Source organism: Protopterus annectens, chromosome 10.part0 (assembly GCF_019279795.1).
Source record: "Protopterus annectens isolate FY-2018-M chromosome 10.part0, PAN1.0, whole genome shotgun sequence".
Lineage (NCBI taxonomy): Eukaryota > Metazoa > Chordata > Ceratodontiformes > Protopteridae > Protopterus > Protopterus annectens.
The window spans coordinates 138,239,587-138,255,858 of NC_056744.1; the positions used below are offsets into that span (position 1 = coordinate 138,239,587).

General features: G+C 38.5%; 1 protein-coding gene across 2 annotated transcripts in view; it reads left to right on the forward strand.

Moving 5' to 3' along the window:
- The window catches only part of CEP112 (centrosomal protein 112), a 3,283,222-nt gene that overhangs the window by 2,646,049 nt on the left and 620,901 nt on the right, over positions 1-16,272 (forward strand). For both annotated transcript variants that reach the window (XM_044085107.1, XM_044085108.1), the window contains one exon: positions 1,355-1,504. In XM_044085107.1, the coding sequence (XP_043941042.1) occupies positions 1,355-1,504 (150 nt within the window). The remainder of the gene's footprint in view (positions 1-1,354; positions 1,505-16,272) is intronic.

A 16,272-nucleotide genomic window follows, 5' to 3' on the forward strand; every position in this document is an offset into this window, starting at 1 on the left:
TTTTAACTCACAGTTTGTGTATTCAGTCTGTAATGCATTACCCACACGATACACTGCAGGCATTAAGGGAGGCTGCTACCTCAGAACCCCAAGCTTTTACAAATTATTATTATTATTATAAAGATTGGAAGTTAAATGATTTGGAAGACCTCTCCCCCACCCACACCCATATCCAGTAACAATGTCTTCTTAAGTATTTCTCTAGAAAAAAATTAAATGTGCACAGAGAAATGCTGGTGAATTAACTTTATTTGCAGTTTTTTTTCCATTTTTATCAAGTTATACTGTTTGCATATATGAAGGGGCTTGTACACAAAATGCAACTACAAAGTGAATCGCCATGAACATTCCAAAGCTGTGAGAACTTTTCTTAGGGTACTTCACTTAAGGATGACCATAGTGTGGACATTTCTGATAGCTATGGGCAAATTTTGATGTGGTATTTCTCCATGGCATGTTGCTGTAGGTTATAAGCTGCCAATGACTTAGGATTTGCTTTCTCTTTTGATAAATGTGGGTGAAATCTGGTTTGATTTTGAGGAGCAATCCTTATACCACACTATGCCATTCCTCACTCATAACCTGCAGTTCCTTTTGCTGAAGGTTACATTTAGTCCGTCTTTCTTTGTGAGGTTCTTGTTTCTTATCGTATATATTTGAAGTACAGAGTGGTGCAGGTGTCCTCTTGCAGCATTAGAAGCTAATAAGATATGTTAATGTAGGGGCTGTGTCTAGAAGTTGCTTGGTTGACTGAATTATTGACTGCTTACATTTGTTCAGGCAAATTTGGAAGCTTAATGCACAGATGCAACATTCATACTAATTTCTTTATAGTTGTAAATGCTACTGTCCACATTAATCTTGCCACGGCTATGAATGCTGTCAACCATACTATTAATTTTTAAATGGGTAGTCTTTTTAACTAATCCTAAAGCATGATAGTCATCAAAAAACTAGTTCTGATTATATTACTTTTGCATAGTGATTGTTGCTTTCAGTGAATTCCTCAGTAAAACAGTGCATTCCTCATTGCATCACATACAGAAACAAAACATAAGCAATAATGTTTCATTGCTTTACTATCTGCTGTGGTCATTGCCTTCTTTCTGTTTTTTTTTTCCCCTTTTACGGTAATCAGAAGAAAATTATGTTTCATGTGACTATGAACATACCACAGCACTTTACCTCCTACCAAAAATGACATTAATTCCATTACCATATGATGTGGACTGTGTAAAAGTTGATTTGCTAAATGGGTCTGAATCTTGTTTAGCTTTACAGACATTTCACATGGGCGAGTAGATGCTCTTTTTAATTTTAAGTGCAAGGTATTCATTGTAATGCTTCTTTTCAGGCTGCAGCAGAATTACAGAGTACCATTTCTTCCTTGCGGGAAGAGAACAGCCGGCTACAGATTAATGCCGAGAGGCAGCTCCAAGATTCTTTGGGAAGGTTTGAGGAAGAGAGACGTCAGCTTATTCGAGATCATGACAAAGCAATCAAGGTAATTTGAGGACTGTTATGACCGGACTTATATGTAGGTTTAAAATAGTTACTCCACATTCACATGCACACACACACACATGCAATACATATATATTTTTTCCTTTACGTTTGTTAATTTTGAGAGATTTTGCTTTGATGTCTTCTGTCAGTCAGCTGAACTTCCTGTACCTCTGTTTCATATGTAGAAAGATAAAAGCAGCGTTTGATTTTCCCTGTACGTCTCAATCAGCAATGCATTTTTAGATTTTGCCCTGTATGTGAGGCCAGTGATGGGTAGCGCACTTCCAAAACAACATATAAGCAGCAGATGGATTGATGTAGCAGAATTTGTACATTATCTGTTAACAGGGTATTTTTTTTCAGATACACATTTGTTAACATCAGCTTTTGATTTTGTTGTGAAAATGGAATAAAAGGAGAAACATTATTTGTACTATACTTCTCTATTGGATATATGCTTTGTTTTGATGTACCTTTTATGATATACATTTTTTAATTAGACTGCTAGTCTAAAATAATCATTTTACTTTCAAGGCCACAGTATTTGATGTAGCTCCTCACAAACATTGTATTTACTTCCTGGAAAGTGCCTTAAAGATTCTACTTGTGGAGGCACAGTAAAAGTTTGAACTGGATGCAAGTTTAGCTGTAAAACCAAGTTTCACTGATCATATTCTTAGTACCACAGAAACGCTTCACATATATCTAGAACTTGGGGGGAGAATGCACAAAAATGAAGCCCCAATTAACAGAACAGTAGTGACCATTGCTGTGATGTTTGACTTCAAGAGCCCACCTTCAAATGATGTAAGAAGTCATTATTTGGTCTGTATTAGTAATTTAGGTTACATTTTAAAAGTAGACATTTGTTAGTGGTGAATGCAGATGAAAGCAGGCCTGAGATTGTTTTTGAGGTGTGTGCCAAGAGGTTCTGTTTAATATTTCAGCTTAGTTGGTAGCATACAGTGTGTACTGGTCAACTGTGGAATTGTATTGTGTGGAACAGAATATGACCATGGTCACAATACAGGCAGGGCATCAGGAAGGTGTAACTGGACACTTTGTTAAAACAGTGTTTCTTCCACTTTAGCATACAGTGACGTAGAATTGGTGTACTCAAAAGCTTTGTTTATATCAACAATTATTTTAGCATGTCATGACTATAGCTAGTGAGGTTTGACTTTATTGGCCTGAATGCGTCCTTAAAGACTTGAAAAATAAAAGGTCATGGTCATTCAGAAGTCATGTAGCTGAAATGTGGGTATGTCTTTAAAGGGTTGTTGATGTAAATCCCATTGGGCCTTCACTACAGGAGGTTTATGATATTACACAGTGAATACACTAGCTTGACTGAATCTTTCTTGCAGCTTTTTACTCAACAGTTTTTTATTCAGACAAATTTTAGAAATGCTGGATATTCCATAAAACGCAAGGAAGAAGCAGGTGAGGAAGTAGTGAGTAGAAACTGAATACAACATACATATGCATCTTTAATAACAATAATGAATCCCCCCCCATGCACACACACACACCAACTGGGCAGTTTGATAGTGATTTGTTTGTATTCCTTTCTTGAAGAGTTCAGCCACTGAGGAAATGTGTAAGGTCAATAGTACTGACGCAATTACAGGACACTATTTCCAGCTGGCAGCCCTTTCAGGACTCTTACTTTGATTTGCAGTATTACAGCTTGCTATAATGTCTTTTAGTTTGCATCGGCTGCAGAATAGCCAAGTTACTAACTGCAATGCTGGATCTTCAAAAAAAGCTTTTTTAACAGATTCCTACCCTCTTCTCCTGCTTAACAGGAATGTTTGTGCTATTCTGTATAGTTGTGATAATGCAGCTCGGAGAGCAGATTGTGTTATATATTTCTTATTGTTAAAATATTATGAGGCAGACAACATGCTAAGGAGAAACTGGAGGACATGAGATAGTGCTGCTATTGTATACTGCCACAGGATAGACAGTTAATGTAAGAGAAAACATTCACTGGGTGACTTCTGAAAAGAAAGGAGAACTCAATGACAGGTAATAAAGTGCTGCATGACCTAAAAATATTACTGATTTACAAGCTATACTGTCACAAACCTTAGGTTATGATGACTGTTTTCACCAAGCTGTGCTTTTTCTCAATAAATGCCTTTTGCTACTTTCTTGAGTGTATCTGACGCCTTAGAAAATAGTGACAATACAATACTCTACCCATCCTAGAAATCACCGAAATTGAGTATTATGTCTAACGGGACAGCATCAACTGTGAAAGTCAGAGGAAAATGAAGCAATAAAACTGCGAAGCTGTACACTGCTAGAAGAATGCAGACTATAGTATCTCAATAGATGTTGCTGTTTGTCTTTCTCTAGAGGATAGGTACTTATGGCTTGGACAGACTAAATGAAAGTAGAACTGTGTTGTGATTTACTACACCACCCTGAATATAGTTCTCACCTATGTGTTGGATGTAGGATCCCAACATCTGTTGTACAGTGCTAGGTCTCAGTTTTCCAGTCTGGTAGTTGTTTTCATATATGTATGAAATGTTGTTATTTGAGTTGTAATCTCTTATGTAATACTAATTTTTAATGAACATACAAAAGTGCATATTAGTTGGAAACATTTTATTTTGTTTGTTACTTGTTTTTAGCATTAGATATCAGTATTCGCACATTCATATGAATCTGTCTGGCCTTCACTGTTGTAACCCTGTAGTATTACGATTGCAGGGTAGGTAGCACAGATCATCTTGCATTCTGAAAGAGCTATAAGTGCTTGAATCAAAATCTTATGTACAGAGCTCATAAATATAGCTTTCATATGCATAGTAATTCAGACTTGAACATGAAAAACTGAGCAAAAAATGCATTTGTACTGTGGATAGCATGCTGAAGTGTTTTAACATAGGTGTCATCAGAATTAAAAGTAATTTACTGTACTAGGAGGAACTTCTGCTTGATAATTGTTTTCAACAAATGTAATATGATTTTGTGCAAGGCTTTGTTTAACAATTTAATAAAACATCTTGTGCAACTGTAGTGGTTGCACTGCATAGAAATTAGCCAAATTTAGCTTGGAAGTGCGGTGGAGGAAAAATTATAGGGAGACTTTAAAGTCTGCGAACTGATTTCACTTCCAGAAAATATGTTCCCAGTTACCTCTTTCTTCCCCTTCACATCTTCAACATTTGCTGTCTACCTGAGGAAAAGTTCTTTGGAGTGTACTTGGGGTATATAGATACCTATGTAAATACTTCCAAGCATCCAAACAAAAATTTTTAATCTTCTGGACACTGTTGCATATTTGGGAGACATACATACATATATCCCCCATTGTTTTTTTGTGAATTGCTTGTTCAATCTGTCTTCCCAATTCTTTCTAACCTCCTCTGATTGAGTCTTGTAGTTATCATGCAATATTTTATATGCTGTACTAATTATTCCTTTTTTAACAGCAGTTTCTAGATTCTACTAAAAGCTCTACTATTGCTGGTCTTTCACACAGGATCCCCACATTTTCCTCTCCCTGCCCACACTCTGACATCAATACTCAATAGGTAAGGCAATCTCCAGCCTGCAGCCCAAACAGTTCTTGCCCTCTTCCTTCTCTGATTATTTGCTCCTGATTACTTGGTTCTTTTGCCAGTTTTCCGCAATAAATTCTAGCCCCCTCTGTGAGTTAATCACCTTAACGATTATGCCATTCTCTATGGTCTGCACTGGGAAGACTGGTACACCAAATATGCCTGGAGCACATGCTGTAAGGGAGCACCACCCCTTCAAACTTTAGTGTCTCTTCCTCAGCCCTACCACCCAATCTAGATATTGAATCTGGTCTGGCAGTTAGTGCAGAGGATTAAGACTGTGGAGCTGTTAATGAGCTGCTTCCTGTACCCAGGTACAGGGTTTGAGTCTTTCAACCTCAGTTTGCATACTGTGACTCCGAACAAGCCACTTAATCAGATTGTACCCCTAAAAAGGGACATTTGTGGCAGTGGGCTTACCTGGTTAACAAATGTATAGATAAGAACTTCTCTGGCTGCAACTGAAATGGGTACCATGTGGATCAGACCAGTACTCCAGGCAAGACACACAAATAAAAATAAAAAATACATTTGCATTAGCAGTAACATGACAATTTTATTATAATATCTCTAATTCTAACCCTTTTATACACTGCGGCTTGACCTCAACTGCACAAAACTATTCCCTGAAGCACACAAATGCCGTAAATACCTGAGGAAGATATTTCCTTGTGAATACACAATACTTATAGAAACAAGTGTTTTTGCCCCTTTGCACATCACTGCAGCTAGTAATACATAATCAAACCTTAGGGAACACCGTACTGAAACAACCATACTTTTTTGAGCAACTGAAAGGAAACCCTTTATCATTCATGAGTTACACATACAAAGCATCATTTTACTAATTAAGACTTTCTTCTTAAAAGCTTATATTTTATGCTTGGATAGTCACAGATGTCCTGCCTTAAGCTTTACTTGTAGTTATTATACTGACGTAAGATGCAAGATATTTCCTGAAATTTGTTGCATTTGTTATTGTACTTTCTAAACATGGACCTTAATTCTCTCTTGTACCCTTATAGACCCATTTCTCTTTTATTGTCATTAGTCAAAGTTTTATAAAGGCTAGAGAAATTCAGATAAAAACAATGAGTAAGGTCTTTGCCTTGTTCACTAACTATTTGTATGTTTGTAAAGGGAACAGCATCACAGTGACTTGCAAGCTTTCACCAACACCATCCTCTGCCCCTTGTGTAAGCAAGGAATGAAGCAAATGCCCTGAATGTGTCCCTAGCATTGAGAAAACAAAAGTTTAATTAACTGAGACATGTTTTGAAAAAGAGTTCTGTAGGCTTCTGAGCTACAGCTATGCTTTACTTGGTATCAATTATAAATGAGTATGTTTTATTGAAGAAACTGTATGACTTTCTGATGGAAATACATGATTAAGCTTGATTTAACTATGACAAAATTTGACAAAAAAGGTGTGTGTGTGTAAGCAGCATCTGACCTGTGTTAGCGAAGGTCTTCTTCATAGATATATCAGTTAGCAAGTCATATGCTTAAAATACCCAGCATGTGCAAGGTATGCACAAAGACGATTTCTAAAAGGCTGCTACTTCTGTAATTTTGTATTGTCACTTACCGTAGCTGGGTACTCATAGCACTTTTTTATTTTCATTTCTGCCTGACATATGAATTGTTCACTGAATGACACCACATTTATTCACTGTGTTACTTGTGAATTTAATGAACCTTTGTTTCAGAATTTAATTATTTCTAAACAAATATTTACTTTGTAATTTTGCCTGTGCATTTATTCTATTCTGGTCACTACAAAAGCAAAATTAATTTTACCGGCTATCCTTTTATTCAGCCATTCTTTTGAGCAGCCCCTTTTCCTAGGAACTGTCACACAATTTTACCTCAATGCCGTTAGATATAAAAATAAATAAATGCATTTATAATCATTTTAAATATGCAGCCACTAGCATTTGAAGATCCTTGCCCTCTTTTAATATCTTCTCATGCTCACAGATAAGTAAATCTGTCCCAGATTCCTTGTAAAACTATCATCCATAAACAGAAAAGGACAGTACCACTCTCTTGTATAGTCATCCATTTCTGTTTTAGTCCTAGTTAGCCTTTTTGAAAATTGGAAGCTGGATCACAGAGTCCAGCAGCATCATAGCAGACTTTGTATACATTATAGGACAGGTGAATTATTTATCTAATAGTTCACTTTCAGGCAGCCTTTTTCAGTCCATCCTAGTGATTGCACTCTCAGATTAAATCCACTTTGTATACCCTAGCACCAGTCTGCCTATCCACAAGTGAGGAATGATGGGTTCCTATCAGTTTGTCGAAATGTCAGCAGTTCGAACACCATATGTTCGAACTGTGATGTTCGAAAACTGATTATCGCGAAGCAGCGGAACACCAAATTCTTTCCCAGGGAAAGAATTCGGTGGGCCATTTCTGTGGCTTCACTATATTCAGCGCTGTGGTGGAAAGTTACGGGTTGGGTTTAGGTATGTGTGCAATTGTGCCGATGTTAGGGTTAGAGCTTGGGTGAGTTGGGTGTGCGATAGTGACAGACTTTAGGGTTAGGGCAGGATAGGTGAGTTAGGGTTAGGGCGCAGGTGGTGGGTGTGCGATAGTGACAGACTTTAGGGTTTGGGCGGGATAGGTGAGTTAGGGTTAGGGCGCAGGTTAGGTGAGTGTGCGATAGTGACAGACCTTAGGGTTAGGGTTTGGGTTAAGGTAAGTGGATAGTAGTGTATGTACAGTTTAGTGTAGGGTTAGATGTAGAATTTTAAGTGTATGTGTGTGGATTGCTGTTTTTTTTTGGTGTGCTTGTGTTGTGTGTGTGTGTTTCTTGGAACAGCGATTTTTTCCCCAGGAATAAAATTGCTGTTCTGAGACTTCGATGTTTTTTCACTTTGAGGTTAGACGTTTGAACATATGGTGTTCGAACTTCAGCCATTTTGGTGAACTGATATAGACCCAGGAATGATATCTTATCTGATATCTTCTGTACTAACAACAGTTCTTTGAGCAGTACCAAATAATATCATCTGACCCTTGTTAATGATGGTTACTAATTTCAAGAAACTAAGCACCAACTGTCCAATACAAAGTGCCAACTATACAATAAAATTACAAGCCAAAAAAAAAAACAAAGCATGATACTTCCTGACCTAAAGAATAATAAGGAATTTTTAATGGTTAGTGTCTGTTCATAGGTTCATAGGTTCATAGGTTGGTACTAGGCTATCAGCCCTAGGGCCTATACAAGCCTAGCCATAACAATTCCCTGGCTATTTCTTCCCACATTATTTACTTTCCTGGACCCCTGTCTAGCAGGGCGACTGACGTGATCCCTGGGGTGAATTTCCTTTCTCCCATCCAAACGTCAAGGTTCCTCTTGAAGAGGTACAAAGAGGCACTCTGCTTGACATGTATGGGCAATCTATTCCAGAGTCTGGGGAGTCTCTGGGTCAGGAACCTATCCCTCCAGGATGTTTTGTTTATTGTGAAGACAAGGTTTAGATCCCTGGAGCGTGTAGCTCTGAGGGATTGGGATTTCTTTAAGTGTAGCATGTCCAACAGCTCTGGGTTTGACATGGCCTTGTATGTTAAGCAGAGATCGCCTCTGAGTAGACGATATGCGACAGAGTATAGCTGGAGTTTTTTAAGGCGGTCAGCATAGGGCATCTGCTTTAGGCCTGTGATTCTTTTAGTGAGGTATTTCTGAGGCCTTTTCAGTTGTTGCAGATGTCTTGAGAGGTACATACCAAATGGGGCGTTGTATTCTATAATGGGTCTAATGAGGGATGAGTACAGTGGGACAATGACCTCCTTTTTTCTGGATGAAAAGCCCTTTGTGATGAGGTGTGCCACATAGAAGGATTTCCTGACTGTTGTGGCGATGTGGTTATCGAAGGTGAGACCACTGTCCACCTGTGTCCCTAAGTCTCTTATCACACTTTCTGTGTTTAGTGTACTGCCACCTATATGGTAATTCATGGATACATGTTTTTCCCAAAGGGATAACAATACATTTCTTGGCATTGAGCTTGAGCCCATGGCTCTGGCACCAAGCATCTGTTTCTGTAAGGCCCTTTTGTAGAGTATCCACATCATTTGGGGATTCAATAATGGCTCCCAGTTTGCAGTCATCTGCAAACTTTGTTAGCCAGAGTCCCTTAGTGTTGACCTGTACTTCAGAGAAGTAGATGCTAAACAAGAGCGGCCCCAGGACTGAACCCTGAGGTACTCCACTTGTCACTTGTCTGGAGCTGGATTTGGAGTCGGCTACTTTTACAGTGTGGGTTCTATCAGTAAGCCATTTAGCAACCCATTGGGTGACATAGGGATTAATACCCATCTTAGTAAGTTTATCTATGATTCCAGAGTGGGGGATGGTGTCAAAGGCCTTGGCAAGGTCTAGATAGGCTGTGTGGACCACCTTACCCTTGTCCTTGGCTCTGGAGACTGATTCAAAGAAGTCAATCAGGTTCAGGAGACAAGATCGGCCCTTCACAAACCCAAACTGGGTGGGGTCCAGTGTTTGAAGGTTGCCAATGTCTTTGTTTATAAGTTCCATGATAATACGCTCCATGGCCTTGCAGATAAGGCTTGTCAGACTGATGGGACGGTAGTTTCCGGGATCCAAGGTGGATCCCCTTGTGGATTGGGATAACTGTAGCTCTGCCACTCAGTGGGCACGAAACCTGAGGTGAGGCTATGATTAAACATGACACTTAGGTGAGGTGCCAGTTCATATTGTAGTTCATGTAGTACACAGCCCGGGATATCATCTGGTCCCATGGATGCTGTATTCTTGGCTTTAGAGAGTGCATTTTGTACCTGTGTGGCCATTATTACTGGAATTTGGCAATCTTCCGGTATTGAGATGGGCCATTTAGGGGGTGAGAGGGGGGTGAAATTGGCACTGAATCGATCTGCCAGGATATTGGCAATATCCTTTGGATCAGTATATTTATTGCCATTCTGTTTTAGCTCAGAGCAGATCTGAGCATTGCCATTTAGATTCTTGACATAGTTATAGAATGCTTTGTGGTTGTCTTTGGAATCCTTGGCAATTTTATTTTCATAACTAGCTTTGGAGGATTTTATGAGGCATCTCAGTTTCTTACTGAGGCTAGTAAGGGAGTTTTTTGCATCCTGGGATTTCCTCTTTTCTGCAAAAGTTTCTTCCTTTTGTTGTAAAGTTTGTTTATGGCAGGGGACCACCAGATTGGCTTCCTTTTTTTGGATGAGAGCATTTTGGTTCTATTTAGGATGGCACGATTCATGCATGAGTGGATGTGCTCGTACAGTGCCTTAGTGTAGGATTCAGCAGTTGAACTTTCAGTTCCCGTCTGCATGGGTGTCATCAAGTTTGTCACTTCTGACTTGAGTAGCATGAAGTTGGCTTTGGAGAAGTTTTTTATGGTGGTTTCTTTACTGGGGGGGGGGTGGGATGTGGATGTTAAGGGTGATTAGCTTATGGTCAGACCTGACTAACGAGGAGGTGACCATAGGTATGGAGCATTGATTTGCCATGTTGGTAATGACCAGGTCTAGGATATTGGAGCCCCTGGTGGGACTATGGATTAGTTGATCCAGGGCGTTGGAATTTATGAATTCCAAGAACCGTTGCGCAAAGGTGTTGGGACATGAGTAGTTTTCCCAGTTAATGGCAGGGTAGTTAAAATCACCCAGTATTAGGGTGTTTGGTTCTATCTTAATATTTTCCAGTGTGTTTAAAAAGGTGTAGTGAGAATCTTGGGGTATGGTGGGGGATCTGTAGTCTGTTCATTTCAAGTGAACCTGTCTGAAAAAGTTATCTGCAAAAATGAAAACTGTCAAAGTGTTTTTTTTAATTTCTTTATTTTACATTTCTTTACTATTGCTCTACTGAGAAAGTGATATGAATAAAACATCACTCATCGCGTCATTTTCCATGCATGAGTTAACATGATCAGTTACATTGTACGTGGTTTGTATTGTTCTATGTCAAATCAAAACCATGCTAACCTAGATCAAAATGACAGTATATGTGTGTGTGTGTGTGTGTGTGTATATATATATATATATATATATATATATATATATATATATATATATTATTTGTTATAAGTAATGAGTAACCATGCTTCTTTTAGTGACTGTGGCCACCAAGTAATTTCTGGTCTATATTAGAAATTTGGGTTAGCAAGGACAGCAGGGGAATGGTTTCTTGATTCATACCTCATCAAGACAATTAATATGTAAGGAGAGATCGGCCTTAAGGGTATACAGTAAATGTATAATACTTCCTCAGGTAATGGCTAACGCTCTCTACATCCAAATAAGCTTTACACTGCAACCTCATGTCAGAGTTATAATTCCTAGTTGCCAGAGAGTTTACCAACCTTAGCCTGTGTTCAATGCCTTTCAATGCATTCTCACCAAAAATAATTGATACTTGTCCAGAATTATTTTGTGTTAGCATATGTATACACACAAGCACACATGCATACACAAAACATCTTCCAGAAAAGGTGGTAAATGATGACCACACCACTACCAACAGCTCCTCACCGAATTTAACATAAAGCTGTCACCAGCCAGACAACACAGACAATCCCAAAAACAAAAAGTGTTGTTTACTCTTAAAATAAACCTTTAAGTATTTTAATTGTTGTATCTAACTCTGAGTAGTCTGTTTTCAACAGGTTGAATCCAAACAATTAATAGCTGCAGTTTAATACACAAAGTAAACAAGTCACCAGATACCAGCATTTAAAATTTAATAGTAAAACCCTTTTCTTGGCATAAGTGAAATAAACTATTTCAATTGAAAAATACATATGCAAACTCTTGGCACTGTGGCTTAGAAGGAATGGGCCCTGATTGTGACTCAGATGAGGTAATCTGGATTAGGGGCTCATCTGCTGGGGTGGAAATAAGCAGCCTGTGTCAGTTTACCTATTTCGGGGGGGGGTGGAGATCTGTGTACATGAAATCAGAATGTTCCTTGGTGGAAACTAGGCCATATCTCCTTGGCTACAAGCAGTCTACTGTAGTAGTTTTGTGGGGCATGAGCAAGTACTTGTTCCACCCACCTAGGGATTCCCTTCCTAGTATCCTAAATTCCTCATACCTAGTTTTATGTATAAAGCTTCCACTGCTTCTTTTAAAGTGGAAATCACAAGCTTTAGAGGTTGTAGGCCATTTGGTCTTTCTCTGGAGAGTGGCAGCCATCCTTAGGGTCACAGTGAGATTCTGCTGGTGTCCCCCCCCCCCCCGAACAGAAGCAAGGTTTGGAGAGAGAGAAATATGATAGGCTGACTGGAGCATGGGCAAAGATCAGCAGCAAGAGGTAAGAAGGCCAAAAACTGACAAAGCAATATGGAAATAGGAATAATTGTGCATAATATATTTAAAATTAAAGTTCTGAGCAGCCTGATAACGTACAGAAAACTCTGTCAGCAAGGGTAGATCCTAACAAATTTTAGCTACAGATGTACTGTGTATTTTCTATAACTAGCTGATTATGATAGAATATGCCAACTTCTTAGAAGGATCCCTGTATTTCCATGCATGCATTATCAGTACAATCCAGCAACTTTCTTGCTAGCATTCTCTCTCTCTCTTTTCGTAAGTCCTATGCAAGATTTCCTGTTACCTTCAGCTCTGAATTATGGAAGAAGGTTTTTTTTGTCTGTACAGTTCTGTACTTCTGGGAAAATTTCAAAATAATGTGGTATATTCAAGAATCATTAGGCTTCAAGCACTGCAGATGTGTTCACATCAGAGTTAATTTCACTTTCAACCTACAGCTCATTCCCAGAGTAGCAAATGTATTTTTTTTTCGTAACTAATTTCATACCTTTCTTTTAAATATTACATATACTGAAAAGGCAATTGCACTGCAACTTTTTACTTTTGTCTTTTAAATAATTAGACAGATAATTCTTTGTAGCATTAGTACAATTTTTCATTTCTCCTGTATTTCCCTTCTGAAAGAACAGTTACATTTTTCTAGTTTATTACCGCTTAACTACAGTGAAACTACAATACCTTAACATTTATAGTCCTTATTAAAGGGGAATGCTGAGGAAAGTATCTCTGTAGTGTACAGATAGCACTGAAAAAAATTATGAGAACAACAGTATTAATTTTAAAGGTACACCATGGATATGACTCAGGGAAGATAAATGAAAGAAACATTTTGCAGAAAGGTTTGTGGGTAACTGTGACAACCTTCTTAAAGAAAGTGGAAGGGAGAGTAGGGCAAAAAGTAGTGATGAGGCTCAGTAAAGAGTGGGAGAGATGCATCTTGATTCATATGAGGTCTGGGAAAAATGTAAATTATTGATTAAGTAGACTATGGAGCTTATCCAATAGGTATGGAGGTAGGCGGATAAGTTAACATTCAAAAGTCTGAAATTCTACATAAGAAGCAGGCCCCAGGCTGACACAATCACATATATGGCATACAGCATGCACAAGTGTGACACCCCCATTTAGATCTTACATATGATACTGTGGTCAACCAGTTCATGAATAAGCATCAGCATTAGATGACATCTTTGGAGGAGAAAAACATTCTCTTGGATGCCTTGTCCTTTTCTATTCAACTCATTCCCTACAATGGAGTTCTGGAGATTAGTATTCTAACTTCTAATGGTTGCATCCGGAAATTTTTGACAATATAAAGTTATGTCCTAACATTTCAAACAAATGTTCTTACCTCTGGAGCCATAAGGGTTACTAAAGACATATAAATGGCAGTCTGTGCAGCACACATATATCTTCAGAGCAGTGTTCATTAGATTCTGTGTCTTAAACTGCATTGTGTAAGTCATAATAAACACAGTATATAGTAATGCTGTAATATTTTGTAAACCCACAATACGTCAGTAACCGCTGAAGCTACAAATACACTGTCAGCAGCATTTTGTTTGTTCATTTGTGAGCTTATGAGGCCAAGCAGTTCTGTCAGTGTTACTGAGTTGTTGAGATGTTTAGAGAAATATGAAGATTATGGCAATATAAATAACTAGTATAGCAACAACTATTAATATCTCTTTAGTAGCAGTAGACAGAGGTCAGATATTAGTGCAGTTGTCTTGCCGAACATGTAAGTTTAATATGAAAGCTTCCAGTAGCTTGTATGTAGCATGGTTTTAGAATTATTAATGCAAATATAAACAGACTATATTGGAAACTTAGGGGCTTCAGTGGGATATAACTACAGAGGCACCTCGGGGTGTCACTAGACTCAGTCATAGTCAGCAACTGTGTCACTTCTGATACTGTGTTCTGGACATCACAGATCACTAGTACTTTTGTAGTAATGGGCCATTTCTGCTTCCACTTGTGAAGATGAGCCATTTGTTTAAATATTATTGTATTACATTGAGCATGACAATTACACTCTGAAATCAAGAAAAGGATGTTTGCTATTAGTGCTAGAGCATAAACAGCAGTTACGGCTGAATAATATCAGAAACCTAATACCGATTTAAAATTTGCAGTGATTTTTATGTTGCCACACTTTTTTTGTCTCTGCAATTAGAACTGTATTATAGCTTTTAAAGCTGTTAGAGGATCAGGCATACACTTTGCTTCTCTTCTCTGTTCATGTGGCATTCCTAAGTACTTTACCGGTTTCAGAGATGTAAAACTCTTTGTACTCATACAGGTTCTTTTTTCAGTTGCTTTTGTTTTACCTATATCTTTTAGTACATTGGAGAACTAAAGCTCTGTTTTCGGCAAAATTGTGTGACAGCACTAAATATATTGCAGGTTTCAAAGCTGGAAAACAATTAGCTCACTTACAATTTTTTCTGTGTGTATGTCTATAAGTGGTAGTGCTTGGAGCAGCTAAAGATCCATGTACTACAAATAGTTATGTCCCTGTCTATCTGATCACAATCACGTACTTATATATTGCCAAAATGGATGCCAGGATTAAGTTAGTGGGCTTCATTTAGCTCCACTGTTGAAGGGAATTTCTTTACAACCATTTCTGGAACATATGATAACTCAGTTATGATCAGAGACCTAATTGTAATACTCTGTATTTTGTTATCATTGGAATAGTTATTTATAATTATCAAATTCAGCACTCAAAAATAGTGGTTGTCCTGTAAAGGCCAGTCATCATCTTCTTTAGGCTGTTCCCGTTAGGGGTCGCCACAGCAGATCACCTGTTTCCATTTCTTCCTGTCCTCTGCATCTTGCTCTGTCACACCAGCCACCTGCATGTCCTCTCTCACCACATCCATAAACCTTATCTTAGGCCTTCCTCTTTTCCTGTTACCTGGTAGCTTCATTCTTAGCATCTTTTTCCCAATATACTCAGCATCCCTCCTCAGCACATGTCCAAACCAACGTAATCGTGCCTCTCTGGCTTTGTCTCCAAACTTTCCAACCTGGGCTGACCCTCTAACATACTTATTCCTAATCCTGTCCACCCTCATCACACCCAGTGCAAATCTTAACATCTTTAATTCTGCCACATCCAGCTCAAACTCATGCCTTTTTGTCAATGTCACTGTCTCCAACCCATATAACATAGCTGGTCTCACTACCCTCTTGTAGACCTTCCCTTTCACTCTTACAGGTACTCGTCTGTCACAAATCACTCCTGACAGTCTTCTCCACCCACTCCATCCTGCCTGTACTCTCTTCTTCACCTCTCTTCCACACTCACCGTTACTCTGAACTATTGACCCCAAGTATTTAAACTCATCCACCTTCGCCACCTCTACTCTTGCATCCTCACCATTCCTCTATCCTCCCTCTCATTCACACACATATATTCTGTCTTAGTCCTGCTGACCTTCATTCCTCTTCTCTCTAGAACATATCTCCATCTCTCCAGGGTCTCCTCCACCTGTTCCCTACTCTCACTAAGATCACAATGACATCTGCAAACATCATAGTCCACGGGGACTCCTGTCTGATCATGTCTGTCAACCTGTCCATCACCATTGCAAATAAGAAAGGGCTCAGAGCTGATCCTTGACGTAACCCCAAGGCCAGTAATTAAACTAAAAGCAAAGCTACCTGGAAAGTCATAGAAAAAAGTGATGTATTTCAATATCTAGCCTAAATAGTTATTTAAAAAGATATAACTGAATAAAGTACATTTTCTGGTTGAATCTAGAAATTTACAAAAGGCATCTTTATTACTGCATATTAGCTTAGATGGTTACATTAAACATGAACACCTAAAATCATT